The sequence below is a fragment of the Amblyomma maculatum genome, chromosome 2, assembly GCF_055883805.1.
Source record: "Amblyomma maculatum isolate TAMU_Amacu chromosome 2, ASM5588380v1, whole genome shotgun sequence".
NCBI classification, from domain to species: Eukaryota; Metazoa; Arthropoda; class Arachnida; order Ixodida; family Ixodidae; genus Amblyomma; species Amblyomma maculatum.
Genome location: NC_139345.1, coordinates 26,458,400 through 26,485,306, shown reverse-complemented (window position 1 = coordinate 26,485,306; position 26,907 = coordinate 26,458,400). Strand labels below are relative to the sequence as shown.

The following is a 26,907-nucleotide window of genomic DNA, read 5'->3' as shown; positions in this document are numbered from 1 at the left end:
GAGTATCTTTTAAAGACCATAGAAGGGAGGTTTACGAATACCTTATATGCTTTGCACAAGGATGAGAAGTTTTGTATAAATGTGTAATGCTTATACATTTCAGAACATTGTCATTGTGATGAAAGCCTCTTGCAAGTGCAAAGCAAACTATAGGTACCCATGGTAACCTGCTCATTCATTTTTACAGTGATAGCTGTATAACACTCTTTTAGGGTGAATGGCATTGGAAGAGTATGTTACAACAGAAAACTTCATTATGACCCCCAAAGGAATTGCCAAAATGGTCCTGAGCAATTAGGATGGTAAGTGAGCCATGGAGTTAACCCCCTCAAGCACCCACTTAAATAGTGCATTTATGGGGAGAGGCATTTTGTTTGCCTTGAAGCAAATTGAATGCAAATTACATTGTGGTTGTACAAACCCTCATTTCCTTCTCCTTATTTCGTGTCTACATGCAGACCTTGTTCCCAACAGTGCATGAGCTGCACAACAGGAATCTGTATTCTGATTAAACTGTTGGGCACCACTAGTGTTAACTGCTTTGCGCCTATGCTTAAAGAGGCTAGGGTGAAGATCTCTGCTAGAAAAATTGCCAGCTATATTAACAGTAACAGTAACTAAGCAATCACAATGCTAAATTTGCCTTGCCTGCTGAAAAGAAACCCGTATGTGACAGTAGCATGTGCTGCAAAGAAAATTCACTTAATAGTAGTTGCACCACACATGATGTTGGAAACCGTGTTGGAATATGGCCTTTTATTTAGGCATGGTCCCAGAAGTAAAATGTCTGGTATAAAATATTCTCTGTGGCAGGCTGCAATGGACAATTTTGTGAGAAACAATGCTTCGCAGCATCAATCTTTGGTCATTGGTTCGGGAAGGCATTCAAGGCACTGCTGTCAATTTTGCTTCATGCTTCCATACTTCTTGCTCAAAAGAGCCCTACTTTCTTTTTGAGGTCAAGTTTCTTCCACCGTGGGAGAACATCAAACTGTTCATAGGTCATGGAAAAAATGCGCTCAAAGTCTTCATCAATCAGGTATAGCTGAAAGGACAAAGCAAAAATAATGGTTTAGAATTAATGCCGTGCATGCAGAAGGCAAGATATTCAGGGCATATTCAACAATTTTCGATGTGCCACGAAACAGACCATTTGCGTGGTCTTGTTTTTCAAAATAGCCACAACTTCACAATCGCTGCTTAGTCTTTAGTTCAATACAACAATATTGGTCTTGTTGCCAAATAGTACAAAGAAAGCTCGTTAACTTGAGAACCTCGCACACGTTTGCCCAGAGTGGTGCATGTGTGCTGTTGTGGTTATTTTTACGCAGCAAAATATTCTTAATAAAATGACAGGTTACCTCTTTGTTGGCTGGGTCAACACAAGATGGCAGCTGCTCAGGATTTTTAACGTGCAGCTTATCGAATGGGAACTTCTCTACCTCAGCTCTTGAGTTGCGGTACATTGCTGCTTGTTGCTGTAAAGCATTTTTGAAGGCCACATTTAGTTAGCACAGCTACAAAGCTTCAACAGGACAAAGAAGAAGAGATCTTTCACCTGCATGGCTAGAGCTGTCTGGTTGCTCTCTTCAATTTCATTCTTGATGCTCTGATATGTAGGAAGTGTCTGAGAGGAAAACGTAAAAGGTGACATTTGTGGGAGGTTGAACTGATGGCAGTCACTGCAGGAGGATAACGGCTTGTGAAAAAATTATGGGTGCATTTAGTTATCATAATGCAATGACAATATGTTAGCATTATGTCTTTGTCCCCTTGCTTTTAAATGCTTTTTAACATTTAGCAAGTCATTCTTAGTCATTTTCATTTCTCGGTAGCACCCACGTTCCATCCTCTCCCTCCTTCCCCACAAATGGAGATGGGGATTTACCTGGAAAGTGGCAAAGCATACATGACACTATACCGTGAGATGCTGGCTTTTCTTCATAACAGAGCATGTATACTTTGTCTCACATGCTGTTTGCAGTACTACAATAATAGAGCTACAAACATTTGTGAGATGGAGTACACCTAATGCTAACTCGTTAAAACATTACTCAAGCTGAAATCTATTTCCCGAGGCAGTGCTTATGTCATGTGCTTTGTTACCCCAGTCCATTCAATAAGAACAGGCAGCAGATTTAACTTTTCATGGGTAAAGGCAGTTACCTTCCAGAAGTCTTCATTCCAAGCACTGAACAGGCCAATAAAGTTGGGTGGTTCCATATTCTGCTTGACACAGGCAATTGGAATGGTGACTGCACGACCACTTGGATCAGTTCGCAGGTATTGCTGAACAGGAAGAGATTAAGCTGCTGTATTACTAGGTTGAATTTAGTGCGAGATTTATGATAGCATTGGTTAAAAGTCAGTTTGCGCATGCTGTCCTCAGTAGTGGCCCCTGTGCATCTGGCTGAATTAAGGCCTACATTTAAATAATGGATGTAATTAAGTAATGTAACTTTTGTAAGACATTTTTCCTCATTTACACACTCATTTTTGAAACCCAGGCAACCACAGAGCATCTACAGGATGTCACAGAGCATCTACAGGGCAGGAGGTCACACGTGCACTGCAAATCCCATTAATTACCCATTAATTACCACAGGATGCGTGGTAGGGGTTTGTCAATCATTAGGAACTCCTGTAAATGCTTGCTGTAGGTCTGAATGACGCAGCACAATTAATAGATTTTAGACACTTGGATGCTGGGTGGCAGTAAAGCTATGTGCTTCTGTGCAGGGTTTTGCTCATGTTTTTGTTTTATACAGTGCAGGCTATGTTTATTTGGTGGCACACGTTTGCTCTACCATTCATAATGTGCAAATTCAAATGACCTTATCTTTAATTAAAGGGCAGCTGCCCATTATCTGCCTATGGGCTACTGTTGAGCATCATGATTTGGTAATTAAATTGCATTCCTTGAGCTTCTTCTCTCCGGAACAGAAAGTTTTTCGAAACACCAAATGACTAAGTAACATTTTGGTTAAATACTTGTCTAGTACGACCGAAACCAAGCTCAAAACTTTGTTCTTCAGCAACGTGCAAGATTGCTCATAGAAATCTCCCGGACTAAGGTCGTGAAATTAAAAATTTTAAGATTAATTTATGGTGAAACAAAACACCTCCCCATTATAAAGGCTGGCATGAAGTACCACAATACTGGGGAGAATGCACCACAAAAATATCACTGAAATCTTAGGAAGCAGAACAAAATGCCACAGTTGCTCTTCAAGAAAGTTTCACTCACTGAAGGGCTGAAGAATTTGGGCCGTCTATCTGAGCCAATTAGTTAAGCACGGGAGAGGTTTTATCAACTGAATTTTCAGCAACAAAAATGCATATTCACTTGACATCCTACATTACTAAGGGTTCGACTATTTAGTATATGATGAGAGAAAAAGAAACAAGAGTAGTCGAAATTCAGTTTTCAATATTTGGTTTTAATTGAAAAGGATCAGTTATTTTTTGCTTGTAAGGCATTGCTAGCTAGCTGATGAGTACTAGTTAAGCCCAAAGTTGAAAAATAACTAAGCCAGAGGCGTGATGCAATGGTGGTCTTTTTAACAATAAACGGTGCAGTTGTGCAATTTGATGTACTGGTCTGCAGCTAACGTGCCTCTGCAGACTGAGTCAGAAGCACCACCTTTTTGCCAACTGCTAGCCAAGCTCTATTCACTATCACCCATTTGGAGCAGGCAGTCAGTTAAACGGGTTTATCTGCTGCAAGTAAGACACTGATGCTCATTTAGCTTGCATTACTTTTTAATGATAGCCATTCCTACTGCAAGCACAGCTCCCAGGACCACCTTGTCAGGTTAACTAATATAACAGCCATGGTAGACTATGACTTTTGACCATACGATTGCTACATTAAATAACTGAGAAAACTCAGTAATCATTTGCTTAAAGTATACATTCACCGAAAAAAGAAAACTTCTAGAACTTGCATAGTGAAATAAACACCAAAAAAGTCCACAGAGTTTTCGTAAAATAAACCCAATAAGTTTGACCCCAACACACTGCCGTTTTTTTTTTTAATCAAATTTTCATTATTTTTCACGCCATGACATAAGATGTCCTATAGTATAGACATTTCTCAAAGCGAAACATGTTCAAACAAGTTCCTATACTTCACATAAGTTGTGATGCAATAAAGAAATTAAAAGCAGTTTTTACTGCTTGAGTTCACTTTCAATTAGTGATTTATTGTGGCACTTCAAAACAACACAAAAGGACTTTCTTGTCATTGCATCTCATGTAGGTTGCAGGGGCATATTGACATAAAATGTCCACGTGCAGTACATGCCTTCAATTTATTTTAGGCTCATTTATAATGAACCTGAAGGTTGTGGGGATTATGTTTGTTATATCCGAGGTTTATATTAACTAGACTTTTCCTTTTGCAGCCAAAAATACTGCTGAGGCAAAAGTGGCGTTTACAGTTTTAAGTCTGTTAACAACATCTGCTTTTTTACTTGAAGCGTGGTCATGTGGCTCTTCCAGAGATCTGTCAATTACCTACTTTAGGGACACGCAACAACTGGTGCTAGGGTAGCCTCGGCAGCTCAGATCTTGGACGAAGTTGTAGAGATTCAACAACGAAGCATATGCGTACAGAACATATAATTTATGCTGCCTAATGTATGCGCACGTTTTCCGCACCACAGGAGCTAGAGAACATATCGGGCAGGCAATGCTTGTGCGACCAAGGGTGTCACGAAACCTGGGGAAAATTTTTGGCCATAACGCCAATGGGAAGTGCACGTTTTCCTATTGTAAGGCCAACACTCTCGTTCGTAATATGCAAGCATTCTTTTGTGAGTGAGGTTTGACTGTAGTACTACCAGCAACAAGTGTTGAACAAGAAAGCTCAAACTTTGTTCATAAGTCAATGCAAATTTTATAGCATCGAGTACAAGCCCTTTGACGTCTACTTGCACCCGAACCTAACGCGACACCATTACATTATTGACCTTACATTTTCTTTAGCCAACTACTACTCTGATTTTCTAAAGTGCAGCTTAAAAAAAGCTGCATAGGACATATATCTAAACAGTCCTAAAAATATGTATGATTCAGCCATTTGAGATCCATATCATAGCTACTTAAGGCATTCAGCCTCTGGAGACTACGCAGTTAGCTTCATGTTTTCCAACTGGTCACTGTTTTGAAACAACAAAGCTCAGCTATGTTCAGCATAACACTTACCGCTTCTCTACGTTATCACTTGTCTTTCATTACTTAACAGGCTTTATACCACCACCCTTGCCTTAACTCTGTCCTTTTCCAACTGCCTCAAACTAGCGTTCCACATGTCTTTCTTACACAATGACACATGATATACCACTCGGTTCTTTACGACAGTACATTTTTTCCCTCATACTACAGTTGATTGCAAGCTCCTTTGGCCCCACCGCAGTAGCCCAGTGGTTAGGGCACTAGACTACTGAGCCAGAAGACCCAGGTTCAATCCCAGCAGTGGTGACTGCATTTCAAAGGAGGTGAAACGTAAGGCACCTGTATACTGTGCAACATCGGTGCACATCAAAGAAGCCCAAGTAGTTGAAATTATCTGGAGTCCTCCACTACAGCATTCCTTGAATCCTGAGGTGCTTTAGGATGTTAGACCCCACAAACAAAATTAAACTAACTTCCTTCTGTGGAACATCACTGCTCTGATAAACTTTGCAAAATTTCAAGAGCCAGTGCAAGCTGCACATAACCTTTAACTGCCTGCATAATGTCCTGCATTTTGATACTGTATTAGTATACAACTCTTGCAGTTCTTCACTCATAACCCTCTATTTTACTGCCATATTCATGGTTGCACTTAATATGTACCTAAAAATCACTATAGGTCCACAAAGAAAGCTTATCGACTGCAGTCTCAAATCTTCATAGTTGAAGAAATAGACTATCTTGGTCACACTCTGCACCTTTTGTTTACTTGCGCTGACTTCTGCAGCCCTTTCCCCCATCTGTATCTCTGCAATTAAAAATCCATCTGGGCCCATATGCCGAGTCTGCGTCACTTTCAGAATTGTCGTTTTCGCTATTCTTGCCCTCACCTGTTTGATGGAAACGCCGGAACCAGAAGTCATACCACCAATCGGATAACTCAAGGTGAGGGAGAAAACGCAAACCCGAAATATGGACCCTGACGCATTATTTACTATCACTTGAAGTGTTGCAGGAAGGGTGTAGTATTTTTTTTTCCATGTTAGAATCATCAGTTAGATTATTCTGTCAGTTTTGACAAACACTTTTTATCACTGCGATTGTTGCACGGGTGCACATTGCAAGGTGTTGCTACGTGCAGTCATACCTCAGCACTGTAGTAAGCCAACTTTCGATGTTCTTTCTTGGCTTCGTAGCCTATCCAGAGGAAGAGTGTGTGCCAGGCATCCAGCAGCATCACTTCATCCTCGAGCAGGTCACTCTGGTCAAAGTCCACCACTTCGCGTGGTGCAAGGTTGCCTTTGATGTCCCACAGCTGGAACAGTCTGGGCGCTCTGGTGCCTGGCTCCTCCTGCAAAGCACCAGCAGCAGGCATGCAGCAAAAGTAGACTTGAACCTTACTGTCTGAATGAACACCTTTATTGCTGCACATGTTACCTGCGAAAGGTGATGGTTACAATGCATTATGACATCTTGATTTCAGAAATTTCACCCAAATTACCCTAACCGCCATTAATGATGTCGTATTGACTTGTATTTGCTTGCGGCCCATTTTCGTTCTGATATCTTGAACATGCAATGGAACAAAGAATGCTACAGGACTTGCTTTGAAAGAATGTCATGAAAGGTGATAAGAATCCATCCTGGGTTAGCTTCATGTGGAAAGTGAACTGAGACATTGATTAGGGAATGTTTCGGAAGCATTATTTAGGCTTAAGAAAAAAAGAACAAAGAAGATGTTGCAGTGTTAAAGTTTATACACTTCTATTTCATTATTTGAAGCAGTAATATAATCTAGTGCTATATCAGCTTTAAATTCTTGTTTCATAATTATGGTGATGCAAGCAAGATATGTTCACAAAGTAGTGAGAATATGCAATGCTAGATGCTTCCTGCACTTCAGCTGTAAGAGATTACTGTGGATGCTTCTACGTGTGCATAAAGTTGAAGTTTATACATTGCTGTAACCACAAAAAATGTTGATCTTCTTACAACCTTGACATCCAGTTTGAAAATGGCAGGCATGCTAAAGTATTTGGCGTGCATGGCCTAATTCAGGTGTCACATGCAAATACTATAAGGAAAGTTTGTTCCCGAGAATGCCAAGCTTTACTGTGACTCTCGTGACTTGTAAGTGTGCATTGCAGGGTTTACTTCTGGTGCCAATAATATAAATTTTTTCACATCATAGACTGGAGGGGTCCACCGCATTAGTCGGCAGTTCATTACGAATTGAACCATCAATTTTATTGCTACACGTCAGGGTTCTGTAAAAAAAAAATTTCTACTTCTGTGTTTTGCAACCTTTTGGTACCAGGAGTATGGTGGCACATAGCAAGAGTGAGCATGCTAGTGGCAATATACAAAAGGCAGGGATTGGCTCTACTCTAATGGAACGAAAGTGTTCATGATGATTCACCGCTAAACAAGCCCTGCAAGGACAATTCACCTGTACATTCTTCTCATTGTTGTATGGCAGCTTTCCTCCAATGGCATCCCAGAACTCTTGCTTCTCTTGGCCCTCAGACACCAGGATCATCTCCCTGCAGTGTTCATAGAATTCTTCAGTTGGCCCAAGATCAGAGTAAAGCATCAGTGAACCATACAAAAGATGCAAGTGATACAGTAGGCACCCCGCTATAATAAACTTGGATATAGTAAAACCCTGATAAAGTGAACAGAAGTCCCAGCTCATTTTCCATAGATGACTGTACATTTTTTCCTCTTTATAGTAGTGACATTTTTTATAAAGATCGGTTATAGTAAACTGCGTCTGGCCGCGGCGACGCACTTCTCACGAAATGACATTGCCACATGCGTGCTACCTATGAGTGTGAAGCAAGTTTTCCTTTTTGAAAAAATAAGAAAATAAAATCATAATAATAAGCCCGGGCGGTTTTTAATTGGCTTTTCCACTATGCTCACTAGCTCTGAGGAGAAGCCAACTTTATGCTGGCATTGGAGCTGTAAGGGAAAACATGGTACGTAGAAAAAAAAAAGGCTGGCTATGGACGTGGAAAGAAGGTGGCACAGTCTACTCAGAAAGTAGGAAAGAATAAAAGTGCAGCAAGATAGGTTGAGGGGAAGAAACGGCTGAACATTCACAGCACAGTACAGAGCAAGGGACGAGGCAACAGCGGAAAACAGTGGAGGCTTTGCTGCATTTGGCAGTTGCATGCATTTCTCATCTGTTACCTCTTAAATAAAAGAAACAGTGGACTATGGTGCCGTGTTCATGCAAGCCATCAGTTTTCGCATGAAATCAAACTCAGTTGCATTTGTACACATGTTGCATTCATGGTAAAGAGGTACTTCCACGAGATTTAAAAAAAAATCATATAACTGAAAAAAAAAAAAAGAAAATTGTACAAAGATGATAAGAGAGGGCTAGAAGGTATTCTAGAGTGTTTTCTTTTTTTCTTTCTGTGAAGAAACAAGACGTGTTTGTTCAGTAGCTACTTAATTACCAGACAGCTTCTTCAGGGCCAACAAGTGATATAGTAAGGACTTTGATATAGTAAAGATTTCTGCCAGTCTGAGTGACTTTACTGCAAAGGGGTACTACTGTAGTTGCTTTCAGTACTGTTCAATGGGCATTTGGAGGCACCCGTTGTGCTCAGCACATTTAGTGGTGCTGGGCCACCTATCACTGGAATGCATTCCAGCAGGTGTAATGCTGCTAGTAGGAAGGAATTTCTAGGCCTACTGAACTGCGAAAAAAAAAACACACAATACTCACATGCAGAGACTGGTGCACTGGTAGAAAAATGAATCACCGATTAGAGTATGTTAGAAAGTCATATGTTTTAAAATTTTAAGTTAGTTTCAACTTTCAAGTCTCATTTCTAACTTTTGCAAAAATCTTGCAGCCCATGAAGGGGAGCTTTTTGGATTGCAGCATAACATTTGTGCGTTGTGCATTTGTGAGTAAAACTCAACAAGGAAATAAAAAGGGAAGCCCAGCCATTTTCTAGCTCAGAGGCAGGAAATCGGGGAAGAGAATATCTTGCCTTCCAGAGCCCGTGGCAATCTTCTTGGCCATTTCACGTTCATCGCCTGTGCTCCTGCGTCCTGCCCAGAGGTAGACATTGGACCCACAGAAGAGCAGGAACACATCTCCCGAGTTGAGTGAGGCAGCAGAGAAAGGCACCTGCACTGCCTTGGTGTTGTGCTCTGTAGTTCCATGCACTTGCAGCAGGTAAGCATTGGTAGCATGGCGGGCCCAGTCTGCTGCGCTGTTGCCGTTGTGCATGCCACCCCCATTGTAGATGGTGCTCTCACTGTCCTGGGATGGCATGGGAACACACTATGCATCAGATATAGTGCAATGAGCTGTGGAACCAAACAAGGCAATAAGGAAAACCCCAGTTCAGTTCAGTCGTGTCCGACCCTTCGTGACCCTATGGACCATATCACGCCACGCTTTCTGGTGTCTAACTATCTTCCTAACATCATATAACTTCATCTGCAGCGCCTCGAGGATGCCATCTAACCATCGCGTTCGCTGCCTACCCCTTCTCCGGTGACCCTCAACCTTTCCCAACATCAAATCTTTCTCCAGCGGCTCCTCTCTTCTTATTGATGGCCAAAGTAGCTGAAATTTAACTTTAGAATTTGACCCTCCAATGAGCAGTCAGGGTTTATGGTCGACCCCACGCAGCACTATTTTATCGTTTGTGTTCATTGGTGCAGTGAGTACACAGTGCCAAAACCATTTGGTGATCTGTTATGATGGTCTGTTAAAGGGACAAACACTGACCAAAATATGTAATAGGATTACAGTGCAAATGAAAAGATGCTGCCTCATATAATATAGACAAACCACTACAATAGCCAAGAAAAGAGGATTTATAATTTTAATTTGGCACTGAAAATCACGAAAAACAACTTAAGTGCCTCCTGAGGCAAAACGCTGTAATAAGTAACACACATGACCCTACCTCGGGAAAATGTCACTGGTTTTCGTAATCACACAGAGTGCTTGCATTGTTTTATTCTGTACTCTCTCCAGAGCGCCCGTTAGCTGAAACCACCCTCCTTTCGTATCGCCTATTGTTTTGAATTCCTTGGAAGAAAATGAAGCAGTGTCATGACCCACTAAAACTTCGATCGATAAAGCATACATTCCTGTGCCGTAGCAGCCTTGGGTATAGAAACTACAATGGACATTACTCGGTACTGAAAAATGTCTAATTACTCTCTGGCGAGCGAGTTTTATATGAATTTTTAGTGCACCACTTTTGTCGATACGCAACAGTCATCAGAGTCGCTACACATGATTTCCAGCATCGGACTACATAAAAACGGGCGCATGCACTGATCGAAAAAGTCCCGGCAAAATTTTTCTACAGCATTTGACCAAACCGCTATGAAATCAACTCGCAACATGAAGCTTTCCATTGTGCCGAAAAAAATTGGACGGTTTAAAGTGCAGTGTTTTGTCCCTTTAAGAATGAGGTAGCTTACTATCTTTCATGATTATAGCATAAAATATTTATACACTAGGAACTAAGAATCTCGTGTCAGATTTGGTATATCAACATATCAGGTTCTTTCTAACATGCTGATGTTAGAAAGAATCAATCAATGTGATCAGATAATATTTCAGTTATTTACACTATTGCTTCTGCGGGTTACGCGAGATTTTTTCTGAGTACCAATCGCCAATGGAGCAGTGCCCGCTCCCAGTCCCTCTGCTTAAATTTAAAGTTCATTTTACTTCCAGATTTCTTTTTAAGTTTTTGTTCTTTTTTGCTACCAACAGGAAAGCAATATCAACAATACGCATCTGCCACTTCTCTACTATCGTGGACAAAATGTGTTCCGCTTTTGCGGTGGCTCTGATTGGTCGAGACAGGATGATGCCATGGAGATCTCGACCAATCACAGAGCACCACCACAGTATGCACGAATGCATGCCTTATATGGCCATATGCCAGTCAATAATCAATTACTAATTAACGGTAGATCAATTTAATCCATGACTAATTATTACCCAATTAGCTGTTATCAATGACATGAATAATTAGCTGATTATTCAATCTCATTAATGACAAATTAACAGTAATTATCAATTAACAATGACTAGTGATTGATTACAAATTTATATATATTTAAGGACTGATTAATTGATTAATGACTAAATCATTAGTGGTTAACAATCACTTAATTAAACAATAATTCCTTAATCATTGCCTAACTACTACCTAATTAATACCTAATTATTGATTACCAATGACTACTGATCAATTACTAATTAATGACTAGTTAATGCCTAATTAATGATCATGTGCATAGTAGAATGCGGCACTCAGGCTTTTGCCTTTCACTACTTCAGTAGCTAAAGTCCCTCGTAACTTTTTCCAGGGTTATGACCCTGCCACTTTTGAACACCTGTAATCCTTGGAAGTCCCAGGGGGGATTATGTCATTTACTGTGATTTGCATTTTTTGTTATCAGTTAGCAACAGCTGAAAGCACAGATGATGGTTTAATCTTTGCATAGAGCATACATTAAACACTGATGCTGCTTTTTTCATAATATTTTTATGTCGCATTACTTGCTCTTGAATGGCATGCACATGAAGTTCTAAGCATTAATACACCACTGTTGTGCGGCCACTGATTTATGCGTGACGAAGGGGTACGCAAACTAGATGACCTAGAATATATATGGTAGTTGTGCTGAAAGTTCTGCGCTGCAAGAAATTATGGCAGTTGACGGACCATCAAATGTCCTGTTTACTTCCACACAATTTTCGCAGACTGCATTTGAGGCAGCTGATGAATGTGGCACTGGGTGATTATGCAAGGAGGCTGTCATACATACCTCAAACACTATCATCTGCCCAGCAAATATCATCATGAAGTGAGGCGTTTCATGCCCCTGGGCGAGTCTCACCTAGGGGAGGCACAAGCAAAAGGTATGAAATGCTGTGACCGTGTAACATCATCAGTCGTCTTTTGTTACTTTCCCTGCATCTTAGTTTATGGCAGGAGTTTGCTCAGCAACTGAAGTTTGAGGGCTGTCTAAATTTTTAAATAAGGGGTTGAGTTTAGAGAAGTGGTAGCCATTTTGGTTATCAACAGTTTTAAGAACCCACTTAGGGAAGTTGCCGGTCCGCTGTTAGTCTCATGCATGTTAGTAGGCATGTTTAACGTTAATGTTACTCTTGTTCTCAGCAAATGAAAACATTTTATGAGCATCTTTTGCAATGTCTCCTGAAAACCTGCCAAAGTAAGCTGCTATGTCAGGCATGAAGACATACACTGACTACAATGAATAATTTGCCAATTTAACTAAAAAGCTGGTATTTGGTTCATTTCATCACAGAACTTTACAGACTTAAAACTATGAATTTGCAACCAGTACTTACCAGGACAGCTTGTCCACTGAAGCGATCATCCAGTTCAAGAGCCTTGGCCTCAGCCGTCACATGTTCATCATTTGAGGAATTTTTGCCCTGTATGCAGGACAAGCATTACTACGCTCTAGTTTTGCCAGGTGCAGTAGTTCATGCTGATCACTGAAGGTGTCACGGTGCATGCATAATGATGTATACAGTTGTGTTCTCACCAGCCAGGAGTATATGATGTACTCTTCTTTTGCTCCAGACTCATAGACATAAGCAATGACATAGCAGGAGCTTGAGAAAAACCTGCCATGATCTCGCACATCGACAGGAACCAGCTCCAGGTTCTTCACCCGAAAGACCTTAAAGAATTAACATTCATTTACTGGCCTGCATAATTTCATCATATCAGAAATGCAAAGTGGTGAGAAACTTTCATTCCTGCTGTTATTTGGTTTTCTGGGTTTTCATGACTAAACAGTTTTAGTGCAGACAATGTAGCCTTACTGACAATGTAGCATATATATGTAAATGTTTTTGGACCTGACGTAAATAATATGTTGATAAAAATGTTGCCTATTTGCAGTTCTCGTCAAAGATCACTCAAAATATTACTCTACCAATGGCAGAGCGGCAAGTCACGACATGATTGCCTGAAAGGCACTGCTTATTTGTTGACTCCTACTTTACGCAGCGAGTTAAGAGAGTGCAGGATGATTATTTGATTTTAATAGGGAAACTGGCCATACAAAATAATAGTTCAAGTTTTCAATTTTATAAAAATGCTCGGAGCTTGCAGGTCAAGCTCCTGCGATAAAAAGATGCGCTCAAAATTCCCTTTACAGCACCTTTAATAATGCAAGTCGCACTATTTCCTATTCTCTGATTTTTAAGGAGCATCCTAGGAAAAACAATGTACTAGAGTTCTCTTTCCTTCCTTCCTTCCTTCCTTTTTAGCCTCAGTTGCTTATGCGTTATTAAACCTAACATAAACGCAACAAAGTAATACTGAAGTACCGCATAGCAGTTTCATGCATCATACCTCTTTCTTGCCAGTCCCATCGTCCACAACCTGCATTTGTGCTGCCAAGTTTGGGTTGGCTTGTAGCGTGCAGGCATCAAATTTTGTCTGCACTGTCTTGGCTGAACATGGGGAAATAACAAAAGTGTTGTGAAATACTAAGTAGTTTGCTGCATGCACCACCTCAAGGTGCACAAAAATTTATTCTCATAATATACCCTCCTTGTGCTGTAGCACTGCATCCATTGCATGCAGGAACTCTGCACAATTTCTAAAGGTGTACTGTACATACACTAATGCTGTTTTTACTGTCTCACAATGGTCATTGCTGCACTGAGGTGTGCCTAGTTGTGCTTGCTGAGCTAAGTTTGTTCACTCAAATGAAAAATTTTCTTAAAATTCAGATTTCATTTTCTGTGAAAGCACAGCAGTAGAATAGAGAACAAAAAGACATGCAGGAATGATTCGGAGATATTTTACATATATCATTTGTTAATTTACTTTTGTTTGATCCTGACACTGTCCTAATTGAAAATGAAGCAGGTAGATCCTAATTTATTGCTGTGTTTACCAACTGTGTGCATGAGAGATACAATATGTTAATCTCAATATTAGTCACACTTACCGATTTTGGTTGCAGAGTGAGTTTTTCCGGCACCAACAGGATGGTCAGTTTCATTCCATGATCTGAAGAGGCATTTAAACTCTGTCGGCTCCCCACCTTCAATAACCCTGGCCACTTGTGTACAGTGTGGATACCCTTTCTTCTTGATGAAGCCCTATGTGCACCAAATCATGTGAAAGTGAGGACAAGGATAACTCATCAGCATAGTACTTGCACCATGTTGCATTCTTTTATTACTTTTGCTTGATTTTACATCCCAAGCCTTGCTTTCCTTTCATTATCAGTCTACAGTATTATACAAAAAAATGCTGGCTGTCATTCCTAGCCATAAGAGATGACCCACAGCAAACGAGCAGAATTCAAACATAGCTACTGAGCAGATAGGGCATGGATTCAACCTGATTTTCTAAACAACAGATATCCTTTGGAGCCAGGTGTTACATCAGCTTACCATGAAGAAATGGGCTCTTGTGACCTCTCTTTCAATTGTGGAGCTTAGCCAACATGCAGAAGGCACTCAGCCTATTAACCTGTCACTTATATGGTTGTGTTGGTATAGGTCTTCACAACATGTTTCTCTAACAGGAGTCTGGGCAACTTTAAAAAAACGGACTTTCATTTTCTCCCTTTAGAAGTATGCAAAAGGCACCTGGGCATTGCGCATGGCCTCTGTGCGCTCCTTGTGGCTAGCCTTCTTGCCAACCCAGACCCAGATTCCGGCTTCTGCGTTGTCAATGATGAACGAGTCCTGGAGGGGCAGAGCAGAGGGCAAACATCTTAGCATCACTACTCTATAAGCACCAGCCTCAAAATCTGTATGCCTTGCTTACAATTGCTGCTCGTGGTCTGGCTGCTTTAAACATTAATGATGCTCCCTTTTCAAGGTTTGCCAACAGCACACAGTCAGTACTAGCATAATGGTTAACTATGCATTACTGTAACAATGATTTAGCTAGGTTGTGCCCTTAAAATACATACATGTCTCCCACAATAGCTGCACACCAAATTTCTTAAGCTTCTGCAAATATTAGTGATCGTTTTAATGAATCTAGAGCAAAAGAAATGTACATAATCTCCCCTTGGCTCGTGAGAATATAGCTACAGCATGCCATGTCTGTGAAATGGAATGGCCCCTATCATCTACTGCACTAATTAAACAGTGCTGTGATATATATATATATATATGCCAGTAGCTGCATGTAGTGCACCTGACTCTGGTATCAGTTCTGCATGGCACTGACTCACTAAGAATGGCACAATTAACAGCAAATGACCTAGTATTGTCCTGTACCATTTATACTATTTTTGTTTACCTGAGTATTCAGATCTTTGTGATCAAGTGGCCCTGCCTTCACCTCTGTGACCCTCAGTGTGCCACCCTCGTCAGAGCACCTGTGGAAGAGTAAAAATTTGATTAGTTATGAATAACATATCATATTGGTCTATGCTAGTACATTGTATAGTATTTTAGTGAAGCAGGATAGGATAGCAAGTGATATGTAGCATGACAGAGACAAAGACGCAAGGACACACACGGTGCAAACCACAATATGGTTAGACTTCATTAATTTTCTTGCGTTATTACATTTATGTCAGTAATTGCACTTATTCAAAAAATTACTAGAAAAGGCATTGCAAATATTGTCATACCACAGGACAAACACAACTTGACTACAATATGCAATGCTTTCATTATGTATCTTGTCACTCCCAAGGATCAGATTCACCGCATCATTCATGACAGTTGAGGGTCAAAGCTTGCCTGTAAAGCTTGACTTCTCCGCGGTGTTGGTTCTCAGCAGCATCATCTTTAAGCACTTCCCGGTGGCTCCTGACCAGCTTGTCCTCCAGAGGCAGCAGATGGTTGAAGTACTGAATGCGAAGGCACACGAGTTTGAACATCTTATAAACTCTGCAGAAACAGAATGCTAGGCACTAAAAACTGCCCAGAGAGTAGCCTTCACAATCTAAGAACTGGGCAACTACCAAGTCATTATCAGAATTCACAGATAAGTAAAATTATTTTGTGCTTCTTTAGTAATCAGCGGCAAGGCATGCTGAATCAGGAAATCACGTTTACATTATTGTGGAGTGTTCTTTGTATAGGACATCCTTCCAAAAACAGTGCAATGGAGAATATGCAGGTGGTGAAGAAAGCTACAGCTTATATCACAGTACAGAATGTCCCACTGTATTGCACAGACAGCACACATAGAAGCAAGTGACTAGTGATGCCTACCTCCTTCTCTGGAGAGCCCAGAAGCTTCTCCTGTGCATCTTCAACGATGACGATAGTGCCCTCACCATGCTCAGCTTTGAGTTGCTGTGCTGTGACTGCACCCTGTCGAGGTGGTGTTTGCAATCAGATAGTCATAACCAGCTTGGCAGTGACATCTTGGTCAAAGCTCAAACCTGAAAACTTGCTACTGCCTGCTAATGAGTCAATTTTGTAACCTATGATGAGTAGCTGATTTTTATCTGTCATAGCATTGGAGAAAACTTTAGCTGCTTTTATTTCAATGAAGTATGTGCAGCAAGCCACTGCTGAATTGTTTGCGTTAACTTTCCCGGAAATTTTTTTTGTGCTTATCTGACTAATTTGACAGGCATGTTATGCCCACAAGATCAAAACCCAAGCAGCTAGCATATTCATTTGGGCTAGTTGGCGACAGATGAATTTTTCTAGCGCTTATATTGCTTAAGGGATGGAAGAGAAAAAACTGCATTTAAATTCAAAAGCAAGCAGCCTTCTATGAAGTATATTAGAACACTTCATTTGCAACAACCCTGGTACCAGCCGATTTGAGAAATGAGAAAGATTACCTGAATTTTTTCTACGTGGTTTGCATAGCGGCCAGTCCACACAAAGATGATGGTCCGGGCATCAATGATGAAGACATCGCCATCATTCATGTGGCTCCAGCTGACACCTGGCAACTGAAAGATGACAGGAAGGCAGCGAAAAACCTTTAGGCAGCTGCTGGGAACACCTTCCAATCTCTTTCTCCAGATCTTTACCATGGCAGTTCAAACTGTAATATGCCTGCCCGTGGTCCTGTGCATACTTTATCTACACATGATGAAGCTTCGGACACCAAGCCTTGATATTGTTCTGAGCCGTGCGTCTTCGATAAACATGGCACATTACTGAGCATTGTATGACGTCTATGGCTTCGGATTAATGCACCTTATTGTTACTGTATATATTCTTCAGCGCCTGGCAGCTCATCCTTCTCAAGCGACATGAATGAGTACCCATGTGTCAGTAAATCATTGTTGCAAGTGATTGGTAAGTTATCAGACGTCACTATTAGCCAATTTCCATATCACAGCAAATATGATCTGATACATAATTCAACATCAAACAATATATTCAGCCATTCTGCCATTGTTAAGGATCTCGTTGAGAATATCTTTTTGTGCAGCATATCAGACAAGCACATTTTAATGAGAATGTTTTGCGTACCCCATATTTTATGATGCTAGTTTGCTTAGACTATACAAGTAAAAAACTTGCATAATTTACACTTCCATTTAGTACTTCAACCTTATTTGATGCAACTACAATGCGGAATTCTGCCTGTTTTCTGCTTATTGGCTGAGGCCAGTATGAGCTGCAATACACAAGATGTGGTAGCAGCTCTATTCTCGAAACAGTGTGGCCCGAATGGTGCTAGAAATTGATGCTGTTAGCCATTGATGCAAAGAAAAAAATGTCACTTAATATCTGCACTAGTTGGATGCTCTGTATGAAGGTGAAAGATTTACTGCATGGCAGACTTCTGTTTGTTCACATTTTATGCGTTGCCTTTGCAGCGTGAATATATGTGGCAACTCTTCATAATACTTGTATCAGCCTGTTTCCCCTTCTTACTGCTGTTCAAGGTGCACCCAAACAGAAATTCCAACTATGTTCAGGTTGTCAGTGGCCTCATCAGCTTTGTAACATTTTAACAGTGTCTTAATGTGGAGGCATTGGCTAGTTGATACATTACTAAGACTCGCAGAAACACAATAAACAGGGATTGTTTAAAGGATACACAACACCCATCACTGTCTTACAATTGGTAAGTGGGGTTTAACGTCCTAGAGCAATACAACCTATGAGGGATGCTGTAGTGGGAGCCTCTGGATTAATCTTGACCACCTAACTGTTTTAATGTGCACCGACGTTGTTAGCACACGGGTCCTTTTTTAGTTTTACCTCCACTGAGACACGGTTGACGTGGCTGGATTCGAATCTGAGCACTGCTGCTCAATAGACGAGTGCCCTAACCACTAAGCAACCATGGTGTGTTCGGCCTACAGCTTTTGATTCATACGATATGAAACATTATTTAGGACTGTTCTTTAATCCATGTACATATCAAACTGCTCAGGAAACACTTTCATAATGTGGGATTTTTACGGGCTAGTTTCTTCAGCAAAATGTTTTTTTTTTTTTACTTATTAGCACTTGTTTCTGTGTAATAAAAAGTGCTAAATTTCTTTCTTGATATTTTCTAAAACTAGCAATAGCCTATTCCACAAAGACACTGTAGAGAATCAGTTTTTTTGTTTAATTTATTACAAATGTTTTGTTGCATTCATTACAAACCTCTGTCACAATTTCGTGTGAAGACCTGCCTTCCCCCATTTTTACACTGCAGAAACATTAAATGTCATAGCGGCACGACAGCCTTAGAGGAGTGTGTCATTAGCATAGGTGGTGCTTGACAGAGATGTCAGCGAGACGTCTGGCCAGCACTGGCATTCATGTCAACACACCGTAGACGAGCATTAATACGATCAAACAGTAAGCTGAAAATGCCTCGTCAGAAAAAATACAGGGTGTCTAATGCTTTTCAGGCTGTACCTTATGCTTTGCTGACTGGCAAGCTATGTTTCTAGAATGTGCATTTTTGAACAGAAATGTGTTGAAATCGGGTTTTATCTAAAAACACTGACTACCAATCCACACTGGCGCAACTTGTGAAAGTGTCACCTGTTCAACCTGCTGTCAGCTTATTCTTCAAGGGCCTTATGTTTTGGGATCATATAGCGACTATCAGTGCAGAGAGATAATTGGAGCTTCTTCAACATGCAATCAATAAGTGGCTGTCTTTAAAGGATATGCTAGGGTATAAGAATTGGTTTATCTTTTTTTTTTTTTTTTTTGTCGTCTGCAAGCCAGCAAAAAGAGAGAAAGGGAAGTGACTGCTGCCAGACCTATGTGCTCCTGCAGACATTTTAGTATTTGCTTTTATGTGCATGAACAGACATGTAGTAGTTGTATGTGGGCACTGTGTTGCCTATTTTTTTCGTAATCTCTGTTTACGTTTGCATTGGCCTCATCTGGATAAAGAAATAATGCTGTTGCAATTGTGAAGTCTCAGCTCGAGAGCAACTCAAAAACATGCGCAAGTAAAAAGTAAACACAGTATGATGCTGGCTTGCAGTTTACTTGAAGGAACTTGAAATTGGAGATAGCCTGAAAGGCCAGGGTCGGTCTATGTCCTGTGCTCTGCCTCTTACAATGTTTATTCACTGTACTTTGAAGTGAATAAAAGCAGTTTAAAGAGCCACCAGAAATAATTCACTGCACGTCAGTAAGGTATGTCAGATGTTGGAATATTTGTGTCACAAGGCTCTTCTGTGATGGCATTAGAAAAGCACATCACTGTGAGAAATGGTTGCTGTTCACGTTACACAGCCTTCAGTTACACATACTCACCTCTTTCACTATGGGCCGTCGTTTCCCTTTCACATGGAACATGCGTGCAACGGTTTGATCCTCAACATGGGTGAAACCACTTGCGACACCTCCGTTTTGAATCCTGAAGGTCATCCCAACAAGCAGAAGAAGCACTTTAGTAGATGGATGCAGTCAGCATCTCCACAAGCATAGAATAATCCCTACGTTAGATGCCGATAGCTGCCCAAATGCATTACTGAAGCTAGAGCTGCCTTAAAAAAAGATAAAAAAAGAAACAGTACATGTTTACTTTTGGGATTAGAGGTTATTTGACCTCCATGACCTCATTGCACCAAATGCACTACTTTATTACTGTCCACTATCGTGCCATGCAGTAACTACCAATGAAGCTTGGCTACATCTAGCAAACAGTGTTTAAATGGACAAGAATGCAGTTAACAGCTACTTGGGGTGTACAGGAAATATCAATGTGCAATTTGAATCCAAGTAGTAAGACAAAAGCACGAAGTTCAAGCTAGAGTAGATTAGCTTCTGCATTACGACCCCCTCTGTAATAGAGCCCCTCAACGATTTCTGTGAACAATTAAAATATTAAATATTTTTAGAATAAAATATTAAATGCATGAATGATATTAACAGTGCAGTTATAATGTGTCATGTTTTATTTTCAAATATTGCCAATTTCTATTCAAAACAGCCTCACGAATGGCATATTTCATTTACCTTGCCATGATATCTTATTCAGATTGCTGCAACTCCCATATCATATTTACTGACATAATGGACACACTCACACACACAAATATCCTTTTCTCTTATCATGCTGACAGAATACTCTGTGCAATGAATGAAACTGCAAAAATTTGACTGCACGAAAAACCATGTGTTTAATTTGCTTAAAGCTCTACATTTCTTACATTACAGCATTGCATCCAAAAAGATCTGAACATAAGGTTATCTAATTAAAACATAATCTCCGGAAAAGCATACAAAGCTTCAGAAATATTTATCTACTAATTTCTTAGCACATATGTATTATTCAGATTGCACCTATTTGTTGTTATAAAGCATTGTTCATAGAACAGTAAAGGCTGTCGGGTAAGCCTGGTTTGAGGGTGGAATACCTGGCTTCCCTCAGCCTATATATGGGTGTTGAAATTCAAATTCAAAGCACCTTTTGGCACACAAACATCAAGTTTTAACACGGCATAGAATCTTTATGCTGAGCTGCACCTATGACCAGGTTTTGTCACTTCTGTTGTCAATTTCAGCAAACGGTAAAATTTCAGCAATGGTGCATTTCATCACGGTGCGACATTTTAATTGAATGTGATGCACTACATCCTTTCATAAAGCTGGGATGACAGCTAATTGCTTATAAGACACTGGGGTGCACAGCACCTTTTTCCCTACAGAGCAAGAAAGTGAAGGTAGTGTGAACGAGTGTCTATGCCAAGAAGATGTGGAAGGCAGTTACCTCATTCCACGAGGGAAGTAGGACAGGAATCTCTGGGACTCAAATCCTTGCACCTCGCGATGCTGCACAGGGGCACCACCAAGAAAGTCGTCCAGTTCGACAGTTTTGAAAGCAGCCACACCTGCTTCATCCTGGGCACGCATTCACGAGATTAGGCCTCATCCACTGTGAATGCCTTGCGCATGTGGCTAGTGCAAGCCATAATTCATCAAATGAGTGCAGCAGACCATTTTCTTTCAAAGTTGTGAGGCCTATGTTAACACAGATTATTGAAGTAGTATACCCTAATCATACGTGTTGCTACCTGCGTAAGCATAAAGGCTGGTTCACGTGTCAACGATTCATGAAATCAGGCTTCATCCACTGTGCATGCGCCCTGCACATTTGGCTATTCAGTAAACTTGGCGACAAGCCACAGCAAAAAATTTCCAACATGTTCGAACCATGTCGGTCTGGCTGCTCGAGCTGCTGTGACAGCTTGAAACGGGTTTGTGCATTGTCATGGCAGAAATTGCAAGTGTTTTCGCTTGCCGAACAGGTTTGCACATCCAGGGGTCATGATTTGATGTTTATGAAAACCACCGGACTCGGTAGACCAGGCTTTACCACCAAATTTTATGGAATTTGTACAATATAGGACAGCCCCCTCTTTTATAGCTCCTACAGAGTTGATTCCTGGCACATTATGACAGTGCCAACCACGTTTGCTGCAGACACCAATAATGCAACATTTTTTGCAGAATGCCAAGTACAGTTGTGAGAAAAGAGCATTGTCCGTATATATCTTAAATATAAGTAGTTGAGTAGCAGATTTCAAATGCGTCCTTCTATTTGCACTGTGGCTTATTTGCACCAATATGCTGTGCCTCTATTAGGTTTTATAATGGCATTTGACTGTAAGGTCACTTATTACGACCACTTTCAAATTAAATTATAGAGTGCAGGGTACCGAATGCTATTATGGGGCATACAGGTTAGAAAAAGTAGCCTCACAAAACCTAGAAAAATTAGCTATCCAACTTCCAAGATATGCCAGGCCACAAAATATTCACGAACATATTAATCCATACACAAAAAGCCTATTTTGATAGGTTATCATCTATGCTGCATGTTTGACAATCTTCAAAGTTAGGTTATATTCAGACCAATGTTCATCATTAGTGCTCATCAGAGATACTTATGCCTTTTCGGAAATTAAGCCAGAGGATTTCACACATTATAGGGTAGTTTTGAGAAAAGCATAAATTCAGAACAGAGTCTATGATCAGTTTGAAACAAATGGGTATGTCCTACCTCTGTCTGCGAGGAATGGTATATATCCTGTGAGTGTCCTCCCATATTCTTGAAATACTAATGATCCTGGTGCCTTGCACCTCTAAGGGCCACAGTGCAAAATAGAGCACTGCCTTTACCTTCCATAGGTTGCTTTCTAGGTTCTCATTCAAGTTCACAGGTGATTTTAAATTGCACTGCGTGATGCTATCTGCAGTAATATGTTGAAGGATTCACAAAATGCCTTTGAAGTGGTGCATAGCCTGGGTGCTTTCACTGTCTTCAATGAAAAGCTATGAAGCCCTCTGTTTATCTGCATTCAGGTTTCAAAGGAGGCTAATATGCATATGTAAAAATATGTTGTGATAACTTCCCACTTGTCAAAAGAAAATAGTACATATATCAAAGTTCTGTTTTAGCTTATCGCTATCTCCTTGCTTTGAACTGCTCTTTGTTGCTGCTTTTGAGTGATGTGACCTGTGCTTAAGGTTCAAAATTCTATCTGCACTTGCTTCAAATGAAATTATTGAGGAGTTCAAACCAGGCACTGGGGAAATGTGAAGTGTACTGGACAAAAGCTGTAATCAGGGAAATAAGCATTGAAGTTGATGTTGGTTCGAAGTCAGCAGGGGTTAGCTTATGAGCAAGTAGTGGACAGTCTAGTAGTAGTAATGGGAGGGGGTCAAAACATTTCTGCATAAACATATGTGAAGGTTTGTCCAGTTCGAGGAACAATTGTTGCTCTTACCTTGAAATTTCGTTCTGAAACTTTGCAGCCCTATATTTATCTGTAGTTAGAGATGACCAAGTAGGCATTCAAGCAACTTCATGAAAGAAATACGTAAACCACCACTGTTTTTAAAAAGTACATACAAGCAATCTGTATGATGAAATTTATGTGGTTATGCTTCACACAAGCAGTGCTTAGGGGTTGTATGGACCTGGAGAAAACCAATTATATGCCTTTACTGCTGTTATTTACCTGCCCATATTTCCTTGTTTTTCTGAAGGCACCCTCCTAATACATGCAGACTCTAATCCCAATCCCTCCTCCTACATAGAAATTTAGTCACTGCCCCTTATTTTAATACCTTTCAAAATCGCAACCTTGCTATACTAATACTTCTGCCTACAGTAAGCTCACCTGTGATGTTTGTGATCCAAGCCAGAAGTGGATGTGAACATCAAGGTTTCCAACTGCTTTCTTGTTCTAAAATTAAGAAGTGCAGCAGTGAAAATTTGTTTAAAAATACATTTCCATAAGACACAGCAAAGAAATGAGGCACAAGTAAACAAGAATTTACTTGCCTTCATGTAGCAGTTTGGTTTTTCAGTGCTGTCAGATGCCTGAAGTTGATAAAATAGCAAACATTTATAAACCTTAAAATGTCTTCCATTCAATAATTAATAAACTATGTACAAAGTGACAGCTAGTAGACCAAGAAATATTGGTTTTCTCTTTTGTAAAAGCACTACTGCTTATGAGCAAAACAGTCACTAAATTATTATTTCTAAGCTTTCTCAGCAAGTAATAACTGCAATAAAGAGAAATTCGTTGTATGTATTGGTTCCACTAGTTACCCCTAACCACAATGTCTAGCATGTCTTTATAGTCAAAGTTGCTTGCTTTTCTTGCAATCATAAAATGTTGTCTTACCACTGCCACGATGTATGAATCTCCATTGAAGAAATATCCATAACTGTCTTTAGGAAGCTGAACAAGTTGCATTTTCTGAAAGTTGTAAAACAATAATTTAGCAGGCTTAATGACAAAAGGCCACTCAAAGATAAGAAGTGACACAGCAACACTTGCCTCGATTCTCCATATTGTAAAGAATGTGCTGTTTTTTGGCAGTGACTTGAACATTGGATCTACAGACGACATGATGCTGCAACAAGACAAGCATACAAACAATTAAATTCTGCTTTGGGCACAATGTCGAGCTTTCCTATTATGAAGTGCTATTAATTTTCAAATGGGGCACGTCTTTTATCGGTATATATATATTGAACATATTTATCTGTCTCTAAAATCATGGTGCATTTTGTCGTTGTATTACCGATTTAACTTTCACTAGAGAGAAATGTTAAAACGCAGTGAGAAGACCCTTCAGGTGTACGTTAATATCATGTTTATTTCTAAGGCGCATAGAACACACAGAAACCACAGCAAAGCTGGAAATGCATCTGCATTCTTTCAGTCGGGGATCATAGCTGCATTAATAAACTGAAAACCGATTGAATCTGAATTCAACCTGCAAGCGGGGTGGGAGCTGAAATATTGAAGAGGGCGAGGCAGCTTCTGCTGCACGGAAGAGATGCAGGATCGGCGACCGCTTTAAAGAAAAGGAAGGAATGCGCGTTCGAGCGTCGTAATATTAATCTATGCGCAATCGCGCATTTCCCTCTCGGTGAACTCGGCAGGATACAAATGATTTTGCCCGCGCGCTAGCTCCGCCGGGGTGGTGCAGTGGTAAGACGCCCGACCACTGTGCCGGAGTACCCGGGTTCGAACCCGACCTCGTCGGCTGCGTTTCGATGGAGGTGAAACGCAGAGGCCTCCGTGTGCTGTGCGATGTCAGCGCACAGCACAGGTGGTCGAAATTACTCCGTAGCTCTCCACTACGGCTCCTCTTTCTCTCTTTCCACTTTCACTCCCACTTTAGCTCCCTTCCCTTACGGTGCGGCTGAGGTGTCACCAGAAAACATGTGAGACAGTTACCGCGCCTTTCCCTTCCTGTAAATCAATCGCCCGCGCGCTAGCATGCAAAACAGAACGCGCCGAGGGGTACACATACCGCTGTCTGTGTCATTTCCTGACAGAAAAGAAAAACAAAAGGAAACATTTCAACGTCCACCTTTCCTGCCGTCGGCGCGCACTATAACGCCATGACACGATCTGTGGGTGTATCAATCAACCCAAAAGCACTGTACTATAATGTCTATGATGACCCGCCCTCTTTTCTTCGTGAAACAGCTCTGATTTCAATAATTGATAGGAAGGCATACATTAGAAGAATATGTTGTAGGCGCGTGTGCAATGCCCGTGCCACCTGTACGCATGAACACCTAGGTGCAGAACGATTCCGGAGCTGTGTGCATGCATCGTAAAATTAAATTAACGATAACTTGATTAGCGCGCGTTCGTCCTCCTCGCGCTGCAAACTGCGGCGCCGACATGTATAGGTATATATCTTCGGAAAGGAATCGCGTGCTGCTAGCGCCCGACTCTATGCCTGCGCGAGGCGCAGCTGACCGCTCTGGAGGCGAGGCCAGCCAGCTCCACGCGAAAGGCTGTGCGTTTGGAAAGAAAGAAGGGGACGAGAAAGAACACCGGGACGAGCCGGACGGGAAAAGAAGAATGGGAAAAAACCGGATGCGAGAGCCTCGCGATGCCACCGGCAGCGATGACACGCATGGCTGGCGCCGCGCGGGAACAGTTGTACAAGAGCTCGAAGCTATGGACCAAGAGCAGAGCATGACTGCCTTTATTTGATTATTTTCGTACGTACCTTTTTCTGGCGCTTATTGAACGGAGAGGGAGTCATTACCATTCTGTCCATGAGTTCCGACTACAGTACTCCAAAATGCACAGTCGTTGGGACGACAGGGAGAAAATGCTAAAAAACTCATATCAAAGACGTTTGTCCTGGTTAATTACGAACTATTTCTTTTTTTTTTTTTATTCCCAAACCGTGATGACCAAAATGCGGGACCTCAATTAAACTAACGGCGCCCTATACCGGTCCACTTTCGGAACCGAAACCGACTGCGCGTCGGCGAGACTTCGGTTCATATTCCGCTCTTGCTAAGCGCGTAGCAAGCGACGGAGTCAAAAGAACTATTTCAGCGCTACAATGGGCGATCGTCGGCTACGGTAGACTACACAGATGCTATGCCAGCGAAGAGCTCTTCCGCGAGACGCCCAGGAGTCGGATGCGATACAAACATACAAATAGCGCCCGTCCAGCCGGCAACACCTGCCGCACTTTCGGCAGCAGACGACAGTGGAGCGGGCGCACGGCGACCGCTAGGCCTGAGGTGAGGCGCCGTTCCAGAACGCGGTGAAGATCCATCCCGCTTAATATCAAATCGCGGGACGCATTCGACGCCTGCGGCAGGGTAGCGACAGGAACGAAAAATTACTCACCTTTTCTGGTCTTGCTTACGAAGTTTAACTCCAAATAAACAGACGAAAAAGCAAAAGTCTCTGCAGAAACAACGAACGCGACCGTATCACAGCCCGCCGCTGGTTTCCATTTCGCCGCAGAACATCCCCCGTTCGAAG

The 26,907-nt window shown here is 41.2% G+C and overlaps 1 protein-coding gene across 1 annotated transcript; it reads right to left on the bottom strand.

Moving 5' to 3' along the window:
• Nucleotides 1-741: 741 nt before the first annotated feature.
• Nucleotides 742-26,884, bottom strand: LOC146198189 (advillin-like). Its single transcript, XM_084593583.1, has 24 exons — nucleotides 26,770-26,884; nucleotides 24,433-24,508; nucleotides 24,277-24,351; nucleotides 23,928-23,966; nucleotides 23,764-23,829; nucleotides 21,348-21,478; nucleotides 19,889-19,991; nucleotides 16,999-17,112; nucleotides 16,415-16,516; nucleotides 15,938-16,047; nucleotides 15,489-15,567; nucleotides 14,825-14,923; nucleotides 14,176-14,329; nucleotides 13,572-13,672; nucleotides 12,754-12,891; nucleotides 12,554-12,640; nucleotides 12,007-12,078; nucleotides 9,189-9,463; nucleotides 7,628-7,721; nucleotides 6,326-6,529; nucleotides 2,167-2,289; nucleotides 1,559-1,627; nucleotides 1,362-1,478; nucleotides 742-1,045 (listed from the first exon to the last, which is right to left on the bottom strand). Exons 2-24 carry the CDS (start codon nucleotides 24,502-24,504, stop codon nucleotides 932-934), a joined length of 2,538 nt encoding a protein of 845 aa, XP_084449709.1. The 5' UTR covers nucleotides 24,505-24,508; nucleotides 26,770-26,884; the 3' UTR covers nucleotides 742-931.
• Between the last annotated feature and the right edge of the window lie 23 nt (nucleotides 26,885-26,907).

Coding starts and splice junctions, on each gene's coding strand:
- LOC146198189 (XM_084593583.1), bottom strand. CDS start 24,504: ATGTCGTCTGTAGATCCAATGTTCAAGTCACTGCCAAAAAACAGCACA. Junction 19,992..21,347: donor TACTTCCCTCGTGGAATGAG/GTAACTGCCTTC, acceptor GATGACCTTCAG/GATTCAAAACGGAGGTGTCG. Junction 12,641..12,753: donor ACATCATATACTCCTGGCTG/GTGAGAACACAA, acceptor TCCTGCATACAG/GGCAAAAATTCCTCAAATGA.